The 17889-nt window shown below is 40.4% G+C and overlaps 1 protein-coding gene, 1 long non-coding RNA gene and 1 pseudogene across 4 annotated transcripts in view; 2 read left to right on the forward strand and 1 right to left on the reverse strand.

Annotated features, from left to right (window-relative positions):
* Positions 1 to 589, forward strand: part of LOC311297548 (NACHT, LRR and PYD domains-containing protein 3-like) — a 42448-nt pseudogene extending 41859 nt beyond the window's left edge. The window contains exon 10 of the transcript XR_014630305.1: positions 109 to 589. The product of XR_014630305.1 is annotated as an NACHT, LRR and PYD domains-containing protein 3-like (transcript). The remainder of the gene's footprint in view (positions 1 to 108) is intronic.
* Positions 590 to 3516: 2927 nt separating this feature from the next.
* On the reverse strand, positions 3517 to 12980 carry LOC311297637. Of its 2 annotated transcripts, XR_014628853.1 has the most exons (5): positions 12933 to 12980; positions 12627 to 12698; positions 12010 to 12160; positions 11086 to 11176; positions 3517 to 4242 (listed from the first exon to the last, which is right to left on the reverse strand). It is a non-coding gene; the product is annotated as an uncharacterized lncRNA (long non-coding RNA). The 2 variants fall into 2 exon arrangements; XR_014628854.1 differs by having other exon boundaries at positions 12627 to 12966.
* On the forward strand, positions 4916 to 5478 carry LOC311296869 (uncharacterized protein; the record flags this gene model as incomplete). Its single annotated transcript, XM_084418853.1, has 2 exons — positions 4916 to 4998; positions 5074 to 5478. The coding sequence occupies exons 1-2, from the start codon at positions 4930 to 4932 to the stop codon at positions 5476 to 5478; spliced, it is 474 nt and encodes a 157-aa protein (XP_084274979.1). The 5' UTR covers positions 4916 to 4929.
* Positions 12981 to 17889: the final 4909 nt, after the last annotated feature.

Here is a 17889-nt window from a genome sequence, read left to right on the forward strand (position 1 = left end):
TTTTCATTAATATCTATGGCTGCGTTTTTCCTGAAATGATCTCCAGATGTGATGTGACAGCAGTAATGTCTCATACTCATATGTGACTGTCTGTGTGTTTTATTGTAGGACTCTCAGTATTTAGACGTCAGTCCAGTTTCCTCAGGATCAGCTGATGGTGAATAAGGAGCCGCTACAGAGACTGAAGACACAGAGACACAAAGCGATCACACTGACGTGTGTGTGACTTCACACCAGTTTATTGTTTTATAGTAATGGCTCATGAAAATTATTGCTGAAAATGTAGCTCAAACAGTAGAGCGTTGGCGCTAGCAACGCCAAGGTCATGGGTTCGATTCCCAGGGAAAGCAAGCATTGATAAAATGTAAAAAAAAAATGTGTACCTTGAATGCAATGTAAGTCGCTTTGGATAAAAGCGTCTGCCAAATGCAAAAATGTAAAATGTAAATGTAAATGTAAATGTTTCTACAGCAGAGGGAGACAAAGATTATGCAAATAATTTCACAGAACATTTATTTCTGTAAAATAGTTTTTAGTATTTATCTATTTTTGTATATGGCCAGCTATTAAAGTTTCCACCTAATCTTAACATTATTTTACTGGTTTCTTCTTCCCCTCCTGCGTCTGAACACCATTAACTACAAATGTTATCTGTCTTTGCATGGAATTAATTGTCATACATTTGACCTCCTATGCCATATTGTAGAGTTGTATAATATAGCCCATTGCACCACACAGAATCAAATGCAGGTTTGATAGTTTGTTAAATGTCGAAATATTTTAACCTTTAGAAGGCAAAAATTCTGAAAGTAGTGATTTTAATTTTAAGTAGTGGTGGATCTTGAAAAGTTTAATTTTGTCTACACCTGGTGGCCATTTTCATGCACTACAGTATATGATCTCTATCTGGCTGGTTATATATTTGTGTTGTGCTGCTGCAGAACGAGGCAAAAGTAAGTTACAGATGGTAGAGATAAATTAGAACCAAATGACTCTGGAATGGAAAATGTGTATTTTCACTGCATTCCACAGCATAGGGTAATATCCGAGTTTTTACAGCACTACATTCCAGAAAGAAAAAAAAAGGCTGACATTATTTTTAAGTTAAGATATCGAGACCTTCTCTGAGACCCAATAGCAAAATGAGATTCGTGACCTAATTATTTTTTTGTGCCTTATTAAGGCACATAAAATAATTTTGCTCATCATCATTCCATGTACTGACCAGGGGCCTCATTTATAAAGCTTGCGTACGCACAAAACGGGGCTGAAAACATGCGTATGCCAGTTCCTGCGCAAAAGGTGGGATTTATAAAGAAAAACTTGACGGGAAAATTTGCGCACCTGCACGCAAACTCTGACCCATGCGTACGAACGTTTTGGAGATGGAGCACTTTGGCGACACCGATGGTGAGCTGGAGTTAAATTTATTTTTGGTCACTTTTATACAGAAAATCTAAAGAAAATTAAACATATACAGAAAGATTATACAAATACAATTTCAATCACCAAGCCTGTCACGACTCACTTGAAGCAAAAATCCATTCCTTCTTAAATGTCCGCGGCAGCGAGCGTGTTGAGCCGTTTAGTGAAACTGACGCAAATAACAGTTTAAATAAATAAAATACTTCTGATATAAACATTTATATTAAATATGCCATTCAAATTAATGGAGTTAAACACTTAAACATGAAATCATTACTGAAGTTACAAAAAAATTTTAAATTCAATCATTAGAAATATTTGTTGTGGATGCGATTGTTTTTGAACACTTTTCCTGTGGCGTGCTTTAATGTTTTAACCACAGATATAATTGCTTATCATGATAATACCAGATTGTCTGAGAAAATAGTTTCGTGCAAATAATGCCCAAGGCCTATCTGTTTCCATTAAAAATATAAATCAATTAAAAATACAATTCGGCAAGTGGAAAAGATTGAGAAAAACTTTCTCTGAAATGTATTTTACACTATTTGATTTATGTAGGCTATTCAAAAACAAGGCAAGGATAGAAAACTACTTGATTTGTATTAATGTAATGTTTCTTGTACCGTTTATATCATTTGCATATGATTATTCATCCACGTGATAAAGTTTAAGTTATCACGTGGATGAATAATCATATGCAAATGATATGTAGATGAGGATCTGCATAGTAAAACTACACTGTAAAAAATGATTTGTTAGTTTGACTAAAAAAAGTAAGTTACCTGGTTGCCTTAAAATTTTGAGTTCATTGAAACTAAAAATGTGAGTTTTTACAACAAGTGATTTTGTTGTTTCAACTATTATTCTGTTATTTGAATCAAAGATTATTTTTTAACTTAACGTTTTTTGTTGTTGTCATAACTTAGGATTAAATATTGTATCAACTTATTCAAGCAATCAAAGGGATTAAGTTAACTTACAAATTTAAATTCACTCAACTTAATTCAATATTGTATGAACAAACTATTTTAAGTTAACTCAACGTAATCTTAACTACATATAGTTTGTTGTAACAATTAACTAAGAAGTTTACACGGTTGCCTTCAAATTATGAGTTAAGTCAACTTCATTATGAGTTAAGTCAACTTCAACTTAACTACATATAGTTTGTTGTAACAATTAACTAAGAAGTTTACACGGTTGCCTTAAAATTATGAGTTAAGTCAACTTCATTATGAGTTAAGTCAACTTCAACTTAACTACATATAATTTGTTGTAACAATTAACTAAGAAGTTTACACGGTTGCCTTAAAATTATGAGTTAAGTCAACTTCATTATGAGTTAAGTCAACTTCAACACAATTTAACATGACAAAAGCTTTTTTGTTAAAACAAATTCTGGAATAACTGAGCACAAATAAACCATAACTTTAACATTTATTATAACATTCACAAAAATATGAATTCATTGAATTGTCTGACAAGTATATCTTAGTATAAATTAGTAGGCCTATGACAGAATTAACTGCTGTTTGAAAAAAACAAAAACATTAAAGCAACAGGATACAGGCTGCTGATATAAATGTCAAGCATGTGTGAGAATAAACAAATGTCAGTGTGATGACATTAACATCAGCTTGAATTAAGTGCAATATAATTAAAAACAAAAAACCCATTTAATGAACATTACACATGAAAATCATTTGCTCAAAACAATATTTTGTCTGTTCGATAAAACAATACAAGTATGGAGTATAAGAGTATGTACAACCTCATAAAGTGAATGAAATGAGAAAACTGTTGACAAGCAAACCACAAAATATCAGGCCACTATTCATAACAAATCTCAACAAATAAAAAGCATTTCTCAAACAGAATTTAAAGGGTAAGTTCACCCAAAAATGAAATTTGTCAGTACTCACCCTCATGTCGTTCCAAACCTGTAAGACATTAATTCATCTTTGGAACACAAATTAAGATATTTTTCATGAAATCTGAGAGCTTTTTGTCCATCCATTGACAGCCAATGCAACTACCACTTTCAAGCCCCAGAAATTTAATAAAGACATCATAGAAGTTATCCATGTGACTCCAGTGGTTTAACCCTTAAGTTTATGAAGTGATGTGAGTGCTTAGTGCAAAAATACAAATATTTACAAAATATGAATCAATCAATCTTCAACGCACATTCATATTTTTTTTTTTTGTGCATACAAAGCTCTCACTTCATAAACTTGAGCTTAATCCACTGGAGTCACATGGATTACTTCAATTATCAGGCATGAAAACAGGTCAGGGGTAAAAAAGGTGAGAAAGATGCGACATATATAAAAAATAAACACTTACATTGAAGTTGCATATCTTTGAACAAAATGATTTTCTCCTTTTCATTAGAGCTAGCAAAGAGTTATATTTGTTTCTGAGATTTTGTCTTCAAAGTTGATGAATAAAAACATCAAGTCAGAATGTCAGTGAGTGTGAGTAGGGGAGAGTAAAATCCTCTTCCACTAAACACTGAACAGTTTGTTCCTTATTCCGCAAACATGCCTCGCCACCAATTTTCATGAGCACTTTTTGGAGTACTTCAAATGTATATTTGACCTCTTCGGGGTAAGTGATATCCAGAGCATAAAGAAGCCCCATTAGTACAGCAAAGGCATTTGACACGTCCTTTAAGCCATCAAGCACAATCTCCTCCTCTAACACCACAGCCACATCAATTATTTCCTTTGGGAGAAGGTTTGCAGTGTTCTCCTCTGTGACCACCAAGAGCCCAACATTCATCCCCTTCACCACCTCTTCCTCATCAGTTGACTAATAAGAGAAAAGGGAAATTACTATGAATCATAAAATTACAAAATTACAAAGCATTTGTAGGTTAACAATGAATGAGTTTTAAACAGAGGCAAGCATAGTCCATAGAATCTATAGTAGGGCTGCACGATATGAGGAAAAGCTGCGATGCGATGACGATACGACTTGCGATAAATATTCAAATGTGAATGTTAGCTATACTGTTCCCATGTCTTAGTACTTTAATTGTCAGGGTTGTAACAGGCAGGATGCTGAGACGAGGTTTAAGTAATTCAAAAACAAAGTATTTATTTATTAGAACTGAAATGGTTTCAGATTACAAAATCAAAAGACAAAACTCCAGGAATCAAACATTAACCATACAAAGACAACCATAATCTGACGACGACAGACCAAGACTGAGTAAAACACTGGGGTATATATACACAGGCAAACAGGATGATAAACAAGACACAGCTGACACAAATGAACTAATTAAACAGACCGGGGAAAACAGGACTAAACCAAAATCACAAAAGACAGGGGAAAACGGATCACAGAAACTGAAAACATAGAAACAGATTCATAAAACAGAACTCAAAGACCTCAAAACGTCACAGTACCTCCCCCCTCCCCAAAGGCGCGTCCTCGCGCCGTAAAAAACATCCAAAGGGGTGGGCATCCTAGACTCCAGGACGGTCCAGGCGGATGCAGGTTGGTCAGGAGACCAGGGTGGAACAGGCTGTGGACGTGGCCATGATGGAGCAGGCTGTGGGCGTGGCCATGGTGGAGCAGGCTGTGGGCGTGGTGGAGCAGGCTGTGGGCGTGGCCATGGTGGAGATGACCCTTCAGGTGGCCATGGTGGAGCAGGCTGTGGGCGTGGCCATGATGGAGATGACCCTTCAGGTGGCCATGGTGGAGCAGGCTGTGGGCGTGGCCATGATGGAGATGACCCTTCAGGTGGCCATGGTGGAGCAGGCTGTGGGCGTGGCCATGATGGAGATGACCCTTCAGGTGGCCATGGTGGAGATGAACCTTCGGGTGGCCATGGTGGAGATGAACCTTCGGGCGGCCATGGTGGAGATGACCCTTCAGGCGGCCATGGTGGAGATGACCCTTCAGGCGGCCATGGTGGAGATGACCCTTCAGGCGGCCATGGTGGAGATGACCCTTCAGGCGGCCATGGTGGAGCTATTTTTTCAGGTGGCCATGGTGGTATTGGGAACCGCGTCAGAGAACCCTCCGCTGTTCCCCTAGCAGGTATGCGCCCCCCCAAAATTTTAATGGGGAAATTGACAGGTTCTGGCTCTTGCTCTGGAACAGACACCACCAGCTCAGGTTCAAGAACAGACACCACCGGCTCCGGCTCAGGAACAGACATCACCGGTTCAGTCTCAGGAACAGACACCACCGGCTCAGACTCAGGAACAGACGCCACCGGCTCGGGCTCAGGAACAGACGCCACCGGCTCGGGCTCAGGAACAGACGCCACCGGCTCGGGCTCAGGAACAGACGCCACCGGCTCGGGCTCAGGAACAGACGCCACCGGCTCGGGCTCAGGAACAGACGCCACCGGCTCGGGCTCAGGAACAGACGCCACCGGCTCGGGCTCAGGAACAGACGCCACCGGCTCGGGCTCAGGAACAGACGCCACCGGCTCGGGCTCAGGAACAGACGCCACCGGCTCGGGCTCAGGAACAGACGCCACCGGCTCGGGCTCAGGAACAGACGCCACCGGCTCGGGCTCAGGAACAGACGCCACCGGCTCGGGCTCAGGAACAGACGCCACCGGCTCGGGCTCAGGAACAGACGCCACCGGCTCGGGCTCAGGAACAGACGCCACCGGCTCGGGCTCAGGAACAGACGCCACCGGCTCGGGCTCAGGAACAGACGCCACCGGCTCGGGCTCAGGAACAGACGCCACCGGCTCGGGCTCAGGAACAGACGCCACCGGCTCGGGCTCAGGAACAGACGCCACCGGCTCGGGCTCAGGAACAGACGCCACCGGCTCGGGCTCAGGAACAGACGCCACCGGCTCGGGCTCAGGAACAGACGCCACCGGCTCGGGCTCAGGAACAGACGCCACCGGCTCGGGCTCAGGAACAGACGCCACCGGCTCGGGCTCAGGAACAGACGCCACCGGCTCGGGCTCAGGAACAGACGCCACCGGCTCGGGCTCAGGAACAGACGGCTCAGGAACAGAAGCCACCGGCTCAGGCTCAGGAACAGACGCCAAAGGCTCAGGAACAGACGCCAAAGGCTCAGGAACAGACGCCACCGGCTCAGGCTCAGGAACAGACGCCACCGGCTCAGGCTCAGGAACAGACGCCACCGGCTCAGGCTCAGGAACAGACGCCACCGGCTCAGGCTCAGGAACAGACGCCACCGGCTCAGGCTCAGGAACAGACGCCACCGGCTCAGGCTCAGGAACAGACGCCACCGGCTCAGGCTCAGGAACAGACGCCACCGGCTCAGGCTCAGGAACAGACGCCACCGGCTCAGGCTCAGGAACAGACGCCACCGGCTCAGGCTCAGGAACAGACGCCACCGGCTCAGGCTCAGGAACAGACGCCACCGGCTCAGGCTCAGGAACAGACGCCACCGGCTCAGGCTCAGGAACAGACGCCACCGGCTCAGGCTCAGGAACAGACGCCACCGGCTCAGGCTCAGGAACAGACGCCACCGGCTCAGGCTCAGAAACAGACGCCACCGGCTCAGGCTCTGGTTCAGGTTCGGCTGGGCTGATGAGAGGATCAGTAGATCTGGTGGTATGTGGAAAAAACTTGCGTGCTCTCCGAACGGATACCCAAGGTGGGTCAAATATTTTAGACCCAAGATCAGCACTATTAGAAATAAGTTTTCGTGCTCTGGGCCAGGTGATCTTTTTAAAATGTGCTGGACTCAGAACAGGCTTCGGAACAAGACTTGGAACTGGCACCAACGCCTCAGGCACTGGAACTGGAACTGAATCGGTTGGGTTGGTTGGATGTGAGGCGTACTGGGGGGTAAAACTTTGCCAGCAGATGGCAACAGCTTCCCTCCAGCTCAACCCCGAGAAATCGGGGAGTTGACGAGGATCGACGCTTACAGCACCGATCATATATGCTGTGATAATGGTTTCATCACATACATTCCAGTCTTTAGCCATATCACTGAACTTCACCGTATACTCCAGCAGGTCGTGGCTCTCCTTAATTACCCCTGTGAGTTGATCCCAGCACATTTTCTTTTTTGTTGTGGTCTGTCGTTCTGTCAGGGTTGTAACAGGCAGGATGCTGAGACGAGGTTTAAGTAATTCAAAAACAAAGTATTTATTTATTAGAACTGAAATGGTTTCAGATTACAAAATCAAAAGACAAAACTCCAGGAATCAAACATTAACCATACAAAGACAACCATAATCTGACGACGACAGACCAAGACTGAGTAAAACACTGGGGTATATATACACAGGCAAACAGGATGATAAACAAGACACAGCTGACACAAATGAACTAATTAAACAGACCGGGGAAAACAGGACTAAACCAAAATCACAAAAGACAGGGGAAAACGGATCACAGAAACTGAAAACATAGAAACAGATTCATAAAACAGAACTCAAAGACCTCAAAACGTCACATTAATAGGTTCTTTGCGTGATTCTCAAACGTTTATTACCTGCCTGGTTCAGATTACATGATTTTGGCACGATCCGTTTGACGTAGGGTGTCGTGGGGATTCGTAAACGACAACGGGCGTTGGGACGCAAGATTTGATCGTTTCATCTCGTATAGTGTCATAGTGGGCGACAACCTATGTTGCGTCTGCGATGCTTCACGACATCACAACAGAAAGACTAGCATGTTTAATTTTTTTAACGGTCCTCTACGACAGGTTGAGTATTTAAACGAGAGTGAGTGTGCGCGAGTGAGTGAGAGTGCGAGCAACAGTGAGTGTGTGTGAGCGAGTGAGCGTGTGTGTGTGTGTGTGAGTGAGTGAGTGAGTGAGTGAGGGACAGTGAGTGTGTGCGCGCGAGTGAGCGAGTGTGTGTGTGTGTGTGTGTGTGTGTGTGTGCGCGCGAGTGAGCGCAAGTGAGTGATTGAGCGAGGGACAGTGAGTGTGTGTGTGTGCGCGTGCGAGTCAATGTGTGCGTGTGACGGCACGCGATGACTGGCCGGAAAGCAACGTGTAGTCTGACGTTTCTTGTCCATGACACGAGTCAAGAGTCAAAATCGTGTAATCTGACACCGTGACTATCGTAACAGACACAAAAATCTTGTAATCTGAACCAGGCATTATTCATCGTGTCAGGCTGTCTGTTGCAATGTGTTCATTGTGCGAGATCATATCGCAATGACGATGAAAATTCGATGTATCGCTCAGCCCTAATCTATAGTACAATTAATGGCAAATGTTCTTTAATGTTTTAATTATTTTAAACCAATAATGCTAGGTCTTGGCCACGTCAGTTAAAATAGCTTAAAATTATTTCAGTTACTCCAAAGAACTTTACATTCTACATGTGGTAGACCCCCCTCCCCTGAAAAAAAGAAAAGACATTGGCCAAACCCCATCCCCATAAGAAAAAAAACAAAAAAAAAACAAACATGACACTAATAATGTGACATAAATTATTTTACTGAAAAACGTATAGCTTTGCAGTCCAACAAAGTGCGATGTGTTGATAAAATATTTTAGAACACAAAAATAGACTTTTCTTGGTCTGGACGATATATTGTTTAAAGGAGAACTCCGATAAATTTTAACATTGAGCTCATTTTTTTGTACATTTGGAGTGCTGTCAATACTGAGAACAACGACAAAAATCGGTGTTGCCTACACCGTGTTATCCTCTTTTTAAAATTTTCACCCTGTTGACTTCAATAGGGCAAGTGCTAAACCTGCTTTTAGCCTCTTAACATCCTTGATGTGTCATTACAAGTGCACAACCAATGTGAGTGATTCCTTCAGCGTGAACACGTGTGACTCTGACTGCAGTAGATGTTAGGGTTGGGCGGTATTACGGTAATATCGGATACCGCGGGATCTTAAAATAGCACCGGTATCAGTTTCAATACCGTCATTACCGGCACTTATATAGCCTATAATATATATAATTTATTTATTGCCTAAAAAATGCTTATGTGTGGTTGCAGTTTGGCAATATTTCTGGTTCCAACCAAATGAGAAGGGAGAGGCGGTAAATACGAGAGATGTAAACACCTCTAACCTAATGTCGCATCTCCGAAACAACCGCCCACTCACTGCTGCCAGGATGCATTTTGTTCTCGAGTTCATTAAATAAGCGCATTAAGTTTCGTATTTGTTAAAATATTCTAATGTTATTTTTTCCATCTTTGTTGATTATGAAAAGTTAACGGCACAAATAAGATGGGATGCATAGGGAGTCAGACGATCCACTTCAATAAATTTCGTTTTGTAAAAGGCCTCTTTAAAACGAATTTTGTATATTTTGTTTCTTAATTTTAATAAATTTTTCATCAACCAATTGCCTGGATAATCATGACATGATGGGCATGCCGCGGTCACTTGCATTGAAATCTCATAAATTAACCGAAACTCAGTGTAGGCTATGCCTCACAGACATGACAAATATATATAAATAAAGCTTGAAATTTATTTAAACGAAACAATTAAAAACGAAAGAAATAGGCTACTCACTGATTAGGCTAAGTAATCCATGATGTGCATTTCTCTCTAGGCGCGTTCATACGGAGATGCGATCATCAATTTCATTAAACGAAACCATTCAAAACGAAAATAAATAGACTAGCCTAACGTACTCTCTGTAATCCATGATGTGCATTTCTCTCTATAGCGTTCACTACGGAGATGCCGATCGTCAATTTCTTTAAACGAAACAATTCAAAAATTCAACTTCCATCTTTGCAGAAAAGTTTTATTAATAAAAATCAATGGACACGCGTCACCGGATTACAAAGGCACTTCTTGCTTGTTGCACGCACACAGATATTATGTTGAATAATGCGGGCTCGGGCTCATAATAACAGTTAATGCCGTCGGCCGGACTCAGACACAACGTGCACGGGTTGGGCTTGATTTTTTTTTTTTTTTTTGCCCGATCTGGCATTCAGTTTCTGAACGGTGTAGGCACAAGCCAACAGTTTGGTGACGCCGTCTGAGCCCATTATGTCATAATTTTTAATTAGTCACGGTAATACCGTATACCCCGGTAAAATAGGGAGGAGGTTTGACGGTATCAAAATTCGAATACCGCCCAAGCCAAGTAGATGTGAAAGATATCAATAAAAATTATGTTAATTCGGCCAGCACGTTTATACCTGTGTATACATCCTGTTTTCGGTTGAAGTCCATAGTAATCGATTGTCGAGTTCACGCGCGTGATCATAGGTACTAAACCATTGCGCGTGAACTCGACAATCGATTACTATGGACTTCAACCGAAAACAGGATGTACTGTATACACAGGTATGAGCGCTGGCTGAATTAACATCATTTTTATTGATATCTTTCACATCTACTGCAGTCAGAGTCACACGTGTTCACGCTGAAGGAATCACTCACATTGGCTGTGCACTTGTAATGACACATCAAGGATGTTAAGAGGCTAAAAGCAGGTTTAGCACTTGCCCTATTGAAGTCAACAGGGTGCAAATTTTAAAAAGAGGATAACACGGTGTAGGCAACACCGATTTTTGTCGTTGTTTTCAGTATTGACAGCACTCCAAATGTACCAAAAAATTAGCTCAATGTTAAAATTGACCGAAGTTCTCCTTTAAGCATCGACTATGATATTTGTATCTGCGATAGCCAGTAGAAAAAATCCTTAGCATTGAGCCCTGACTTTATTGTATTACAACAAACATGATATTTACATACCTCACAAATTTTGATGAACTTGGAGGTTTCCTCTTTAAGGAAGTAAGGAAACCCAAAAAAGGACAACTGCTCTTCTACATTGGTTTAAGCTCTGCAATGAAAAACATTGTTTTAAATAAAAACTAGTAGTCATAAGCCACTTTTCCACTGTCAGGCCAGTGCAAGCCAGGGCAAACAGCGTGCCGGGAGAGGGCCAATAGCCTCGGACCTCGAGCACTGAGGCCAAAATCAAGTTGCGTTTCCACTTTCAGGACAGTAGCTCTGCAGTGATTCCCTCAAACCCACCCTTAACATGGCTCCCTAGAACAACATCAGACAACCCCACCATTACTTAAAGACTTGAGATTCTAGTATCAATATTTGACCAATGTTTTACAATAAAAATGTTACAGTGACGTTAACTTATTACTTTGTGTCAGGAGTGCTTATCAATCATTCTAAATCAAATGGTATTAATCATTTCATATAAAAGAGCATCAACAAATGGGAAAAAAAGGGAAAGGGAAAAAAGAGACATAAAACATGTGTATTTATTATCGCTATGGTTAGCATAAGTAGCCTTTAGCATCACATATAAATATATATCTGCTTCACAGTGATCACAATCTCCATCGAATCGCAACACTCGCTGGTGTCTTAAAGTGAGTTTTGAACTGAAAATTGTCTTAAATGTTGAAGTTAGCTGGTTGCCTGATAAAATAACATGATACATTTATTTTATATAATAAAATACCTCCAAAAAGCTCTGGCCATTTGCCCCGAGGAAGCCCATTTGAGGCCTGATCAAGGCCCTGGCACGCGCACTAGCATGCTCGATTTTGGCCCGATTGTGGAAACACGCCTATGCTGTTGCATGGACATTTTAATTAATCAGGCATGTGACACTGGAACCATTTTTCTAAAAATAAATTAACATATACTCACATCATCCTTAAGAGACTGAATCAGGGTCTTGAGTTCTCCAATGTCTTTGGCTTGGTACAACCGCAAAAATCCATTACTCGTTACTCATCAAGCCCATGGAAAAAGGTCGCCTTAATGTCGGTGGACACAATGCGTCGAAATTTTCAGCAATCTAGTAAAATGACAGACCCACAATTAGAATATTACAGGTTTTTTTTTTTTTTTTTTTTTACAATTGCTAGGACACATTTTCTCAATACTGAGGTCACCTTTTCAGTTTTCAAAAGAGTAGCCTATGTAAACGTGCAGATTGGCCTGTAGGTTTGGTAATGGTTGTCTGTAAGAGACAAGAAATCATGCAAAGATTAATTGAAAGATATATTCATTGAATTTATTTTGTGCCAAAGCAGTGATAAATTATCCACAGTTTAACCCACATAGACCACTGTTGTGCTTACTGTGTGAAGAGTTTTGACAAAGTAACCCAAGTATTGAGAAAAGGGGTTCTAAAGATTAAAATAAATAAATAAGTGTTTTAAGTTTTAGAATAGGTAGTTTAAAAAAAATGGTTTATAATGCAAGGCAATGTTGTATTACAAAAGTAACAGTTAACCCATGTTTTAGTAAAGAATGCTAACCTGTCTCTGGGTAAATAAAGCAGGCTGCTCCTCACATCTTTAACATGTTTAGGATCCGTTCACAAATGATCTCTAAAATGTAAAAAACGTATAAAAGGCTCATGTGTGAAAGCAAAGTACGTTAACATTAAACCACTAACGTTAACGTTATGTATATAAATGGACTCAATGGAAACGGGTCAACGAAAAAGAGGACGACATTTTTGATGCAGAATTATAATAAATTTAAACCATTTTCGGACTTTTTGCCGCCTAGGAAATACATTAAATTAATCTTAGACTAAACCAGTTGAGATTAATACTTACCATAAACAGCCTAGAAGAAGAATATGGCGCCTTCCCGTTCAGCTGTTACAAAGTTACGTCGTGTAACTTGGCAAACATGTACAAAACCTCAACACGTCTGAAATATCACATAAAAAGATTCATTTGAACACTTATTGCTTAAGAAGCAAGTGTATAACGTTAACAGTTCAATCTCTATTACTTATTGCCGTTTCCTTCTCTTAAATGTAACGTTAACTTAACCTGAATACATTATATTTTAAAACGGGCAATACGCATTCGTGTTTAATCAAGACAAAAATGAAAAATAACTAAAATATTGTTATTTATCAGGATTATTTTAAGGTTGAAACGCTTCACTAACAGCCTTACTAAACTGTAAAGATAAGAAACACTATATAAAATATCCTCAGTGGGAACTTCTGGAATTTCTGAGGCAAAATTATTACAGAATTAAACCTTCTTCCGAATTCTCGCTTCCTAGCAAATAAATTAAATTACCCTTAGAGAAAACCAGTCTATTAAGACACTGAATTTTAAAATTACTTACCATAAACCGACGACTGCTTCTGAAGAAGCTAGAGGAGAAAATCGCGCCCTCTCGTTCAAGTCAATTAAGTGTCGTCGTGTCGTAGGCTACTCCCGGTAGTCCGGCGCATGCGCAGGGAAAATTAAGACTCAGAAGTCTAGTGAACTATCTATTAGTAGAATCAACTAATGTTTTTATTTTATATCAGTGAATTGCCACCAAACCATTAGTTTAATAAACCTTAACTAAAAATGTTTTGTTATCTGAACAACATTAGTGCATCTAAGTTGATTTGACAAAAGAAAATATGTTGTGTTAACAAATCATGGAAATAATTTTTTACAGTGTAGGCGTTGTAAGCTCCATATATGGTTATTTCGGGTGGAGACGCATGTACGCACAATCTTCCGCTGGCTGGGATTTATAAAGTGAATTCTGCGCAGGTTCTGGCGTACGCACGGTTTTATAAGTCTGAATATTTTTTCGCGTACGCCATTTTTGGCTTTCGGGCGCACGTACACTTTTAGTAAGGTTCCTACGCACAGTTTTATAAATGAGGCCCCAGGGGTCTCATTTATAAAGCGTGCGTACGCACAAAACGGGGCTGGAAACGTACGTACGCCAGTTCCCACGCAAAGGTTGTGCTCTATAAAAAACAAACTTGACGGGAGAATGTGCGCACCTTTAAGCAAACTTTGAGCCGTACGTACGCACATTCTGGAGACAAAGGGAATTGGCGACACCGATGGTGAGCTGGAGTTAAGTGTCTTTTTGGTCACTTTTAGACAGACAATCTAAAGAAAATTTAACATATACAGAAAGATAATACAGATATAATTTCACTCACCAAGCCTGCCACTTGAAGCAAATTCCATCCCTTCTTAAATGTCCGCGCCAGCGAGCGCGTTGGGCCGTTTAGTGAAACTGACGCAAATAACAGTTTAAATAAATAAAATAATGATTTAAACTAATGGAGTTAAGCACTTAAACATGAAATCATTACTGAGAAGTTACAACATTTTTATATTCAAATTCAGTCAATAGAAATATTTGTTGTTAATGCGGTGTTTTTGAACACTTTTCCTCTGGCATGCTTTGTTTTAATGTTTTAACCACAGAGATAACTGCTTATCATGATAATACCAGATTGTCTGAGAAAATAGTTTCGTGCAAATAATGCCCAAGGACGATCTGTTTCCATTAAAAGTATTAAAAATACAGTTCGGCCACTGGAAAAGATTGAGAAAAACTTTCTCTGAAATGTGTTTTACACTATTTGATTTATGTATTCAAAAACAAGGCAAGATATAGGCAACTACTTGATTTTTATTCATGTAATGTGTCTTGTACCTTTAAACGTTATCACGTGGATGAATAATCATATGCAAATGATATGCAGATGAGGATCTGCATAGTAAAACTATAGCGTTGTAAGCTCCATATATGGTTATTTCGGGGAGGAGACGCATGTGCGCACAATCTTCCGCTGAGTGGGATTTATAAAGTGAATTCTGCGCAGGTTCTGGCGTACGAACGGTTTTATAAATCCGAATATTATTTTGCGTACGCCATTTTTGGCTTTCGGGCGCACGTACACTTTTAGTAAGGTTCCTACGCACAGTTTTATAAATGAGACCCCAGAACCCTACACAAACTACGAGCACATATGAGTCAAAGATGACCGAGCCAATGAGAGTAGTTATGTAGTTGTAGTTTTGGGCGGGGTGATGCATGTAGCCACGCCCCGAACGCAGCACGAGTGCAGTGCTGAGAGTTTGACCAGTTCAAGCTGATGGTCGCATCGCTGATGAGGCTGTTTCTAGAGTTTGAATTGTGGAGCGTCGACGACGGATGGCGGACAGAGATATGAAGGAGATGTTTGACTTACAGAAAACAGAGATGCCAAATGCAGGTACATTTTCTGTTTGGTTGGTGAATTTCGCAATATCACATTCACACATTTACATTTAGTCATTTAGCAGACGCTTTTGTCCAAAGCGACTTACAAATTAGGACTAAATTAAGCGAATCATCGTGAAGAGGCAAGAAACAACACAAGAAGTGCTCAAAATACGAAGTTCATGCATTGTTCAGAGTAGCATAAGCCCGATAAGCGAGGGTTTAAAGGAAAAATGTTTTTTTTTAAATTGTTTTTTTAGGTTACGTGCTCACGGAAAAGATTGGGTTTTCAGCTGTCTTTTGAATGTTGTCAGGGATTCTGCATTCCGGATAAGGGTGGGGAGAGCATTCCACCAGCATGGAACTGTGAATGAGAATGTTCTGGAAAGTGATTTTGTGGCTTTCTGTGATGGAACCACGAGATATCGCTCGTTGACGCTTCTGGTAGGGATGTAGACTCGTAGAAGTGAGTGAAAGTAGGAGGGAGCTGAGCCTGTGATAGATCTGTAAGCAAGCGTCAATGCCTTGAACTTGATGCGAGCAGCAAGACTCAAGAGGTAGCCAGTGCAGTGAGATGAACAGAGGAGTGACGTGGGCTCATTTACTGCAGTGTATGTGTTTCTGGCTCCAAGCTGATGCTAAAATAAGTTGAGATTGTTAATTTGTCTATACCATATAGAATAGATATAAATTTAGGTATGTTGCAAATTAGCGACAACAGGCATTTAGGGTATTTTTTTTTTACAAAATGGTCAAATTAATAAAGCACATTTTCCCATCGCAGGTATGTAGATTTTATTCATGGCACAAAGTTATTAGAACTTATAAACTTTAATTGACAAATTAATGAATCTTGACAACAGCAAGAAACAAAACACTCTCCTACTCCCTAACATTGACAGTAGTTTTTATACATTCCATGTTACACTCTGTTTAACTCTTTCCTTGTTTCTCCAGTGCATACATTATATATTCTTATAGTGTTATATCCTAACATGCTATTTTTTTGTAAAAAAAATGCTGAAACCATCTAAATACAGCATTATTATAATAGCCCAATCCAGCCGTTATGGACGAATGTCGCGAATTTGCTACAAACAGAAATCTACAAAGTACGTAAAAAATATTCGTCACATGAAGTCTATATACACGGGTTTCTTGTATACAAACAATACCGGATGCGCGCGCATCCAGGAGGCAGAAAACCGCTATCTGTTATGCCAAGTTCTGTAAAAGAACATTGTAATTAACGTAGATTTCGCATTGTTTGTAATTTCTTGTTGACTCAATAATAAACGGCAATTTCAGAGTTGGATCTGTTTGTTTGTGTTTCATATTAATATAACATTATGTAAAACGTCCAACTGTTTACGAATCAAAATCCGGACATACTGTGATGCATGTATGTATGAATTATCATGTTGGACTAAAGCCCTATTCGCACGGGATTAGTATTACCCCTGGACCTCTGTAATTAAGAAATTACCCCCTGACGTCTGTTTTTGGTGACTCATTCACACGGGCAAATAAATGTTCATAATTCCCTCGAGTTTACGGACTTTACAGCGCGCGCCCACCCATTCACACTTCACTAGCTGAACGTGCTGAAACGAAGATCGCGCTGCAGTATTGCAATTCAAAAAAAGAACTTATTTAAAACCAATTTATTAGAGAAATATATTATATATATTATAGAATATCATATTATTGTATAAATATATAATATATCTTATTTTTCTTTTATTCTTTGTCCATATTTACAACAAGCCTGCCTGAAGAAGGTATTATTAATGTCGCGATAGGCTTGTTCTTCTATTCATTTTATTTGGTTTATTTCATTTTATATCATTTTTACTCTTTTACACTTTGATTTCTTGAGATACTTACAGGATGGACGTCTTTAGAGGCCGTGTGAGACAAAGAATTGCTCCACGATACAGACTACTAAGTTACACTTCCACAAAAAGCGTCCAAACTTTCCAAAAGAGCTTCCATGTTGCGCCAAAATGCTTAATTTGACGTTTCCATGACAACGGTCCGAGTTGAGCTTCCGGATCACGTCTTTACTGTAGTTTGTTTTCTCTTTTGCAGCACTTCATAGTTTTTATTTATAGGCCTGCATGTAAATAAATTACGCAACAACTCCTTGGCATTTTGACTTAGCTAGCGACAACACCACCACTATGCTACTAGCCTAAACCCTTTACTCCATTACGAAGACCGCGGGTCTTTCTGCCTCCAGGTTGCGTGCGCAAGCAGTGATGACGTCGCCGAGAAATCCATGTATGAATAACATAGCTATAGAAGCAATCAATAAGCTGGTACATATTTTTATCTTAGCACAACTTAACTCATTTTGGGCAATTTCTCCACATTTGCGCCCTTGATATGTGGATTTTGCAAACCAAAATATTAGCTTCCGTGAACCGGATGTAGTTCCCACTCCGACCGCTCCTACGAGAAACCAGTGCGTGCAAAAGGTTCCTAGGTATGTATCGAATATGCACAAACAGGCATTGGGGGAAAACCATAGACTGTAAAAAAATATGG

The sequence above is a fragment of the Rutilus rutilus genome, assembly GCF_951802725.1.
Source record: "Rutilus rutilus genome assembly, chromosome: 9".
NCBI lineage: Eukaryota > Metazoa > Chordata > Actinopteri > Cypriniformes > Leuciscidae > Rutilus > Rutilus rutilus.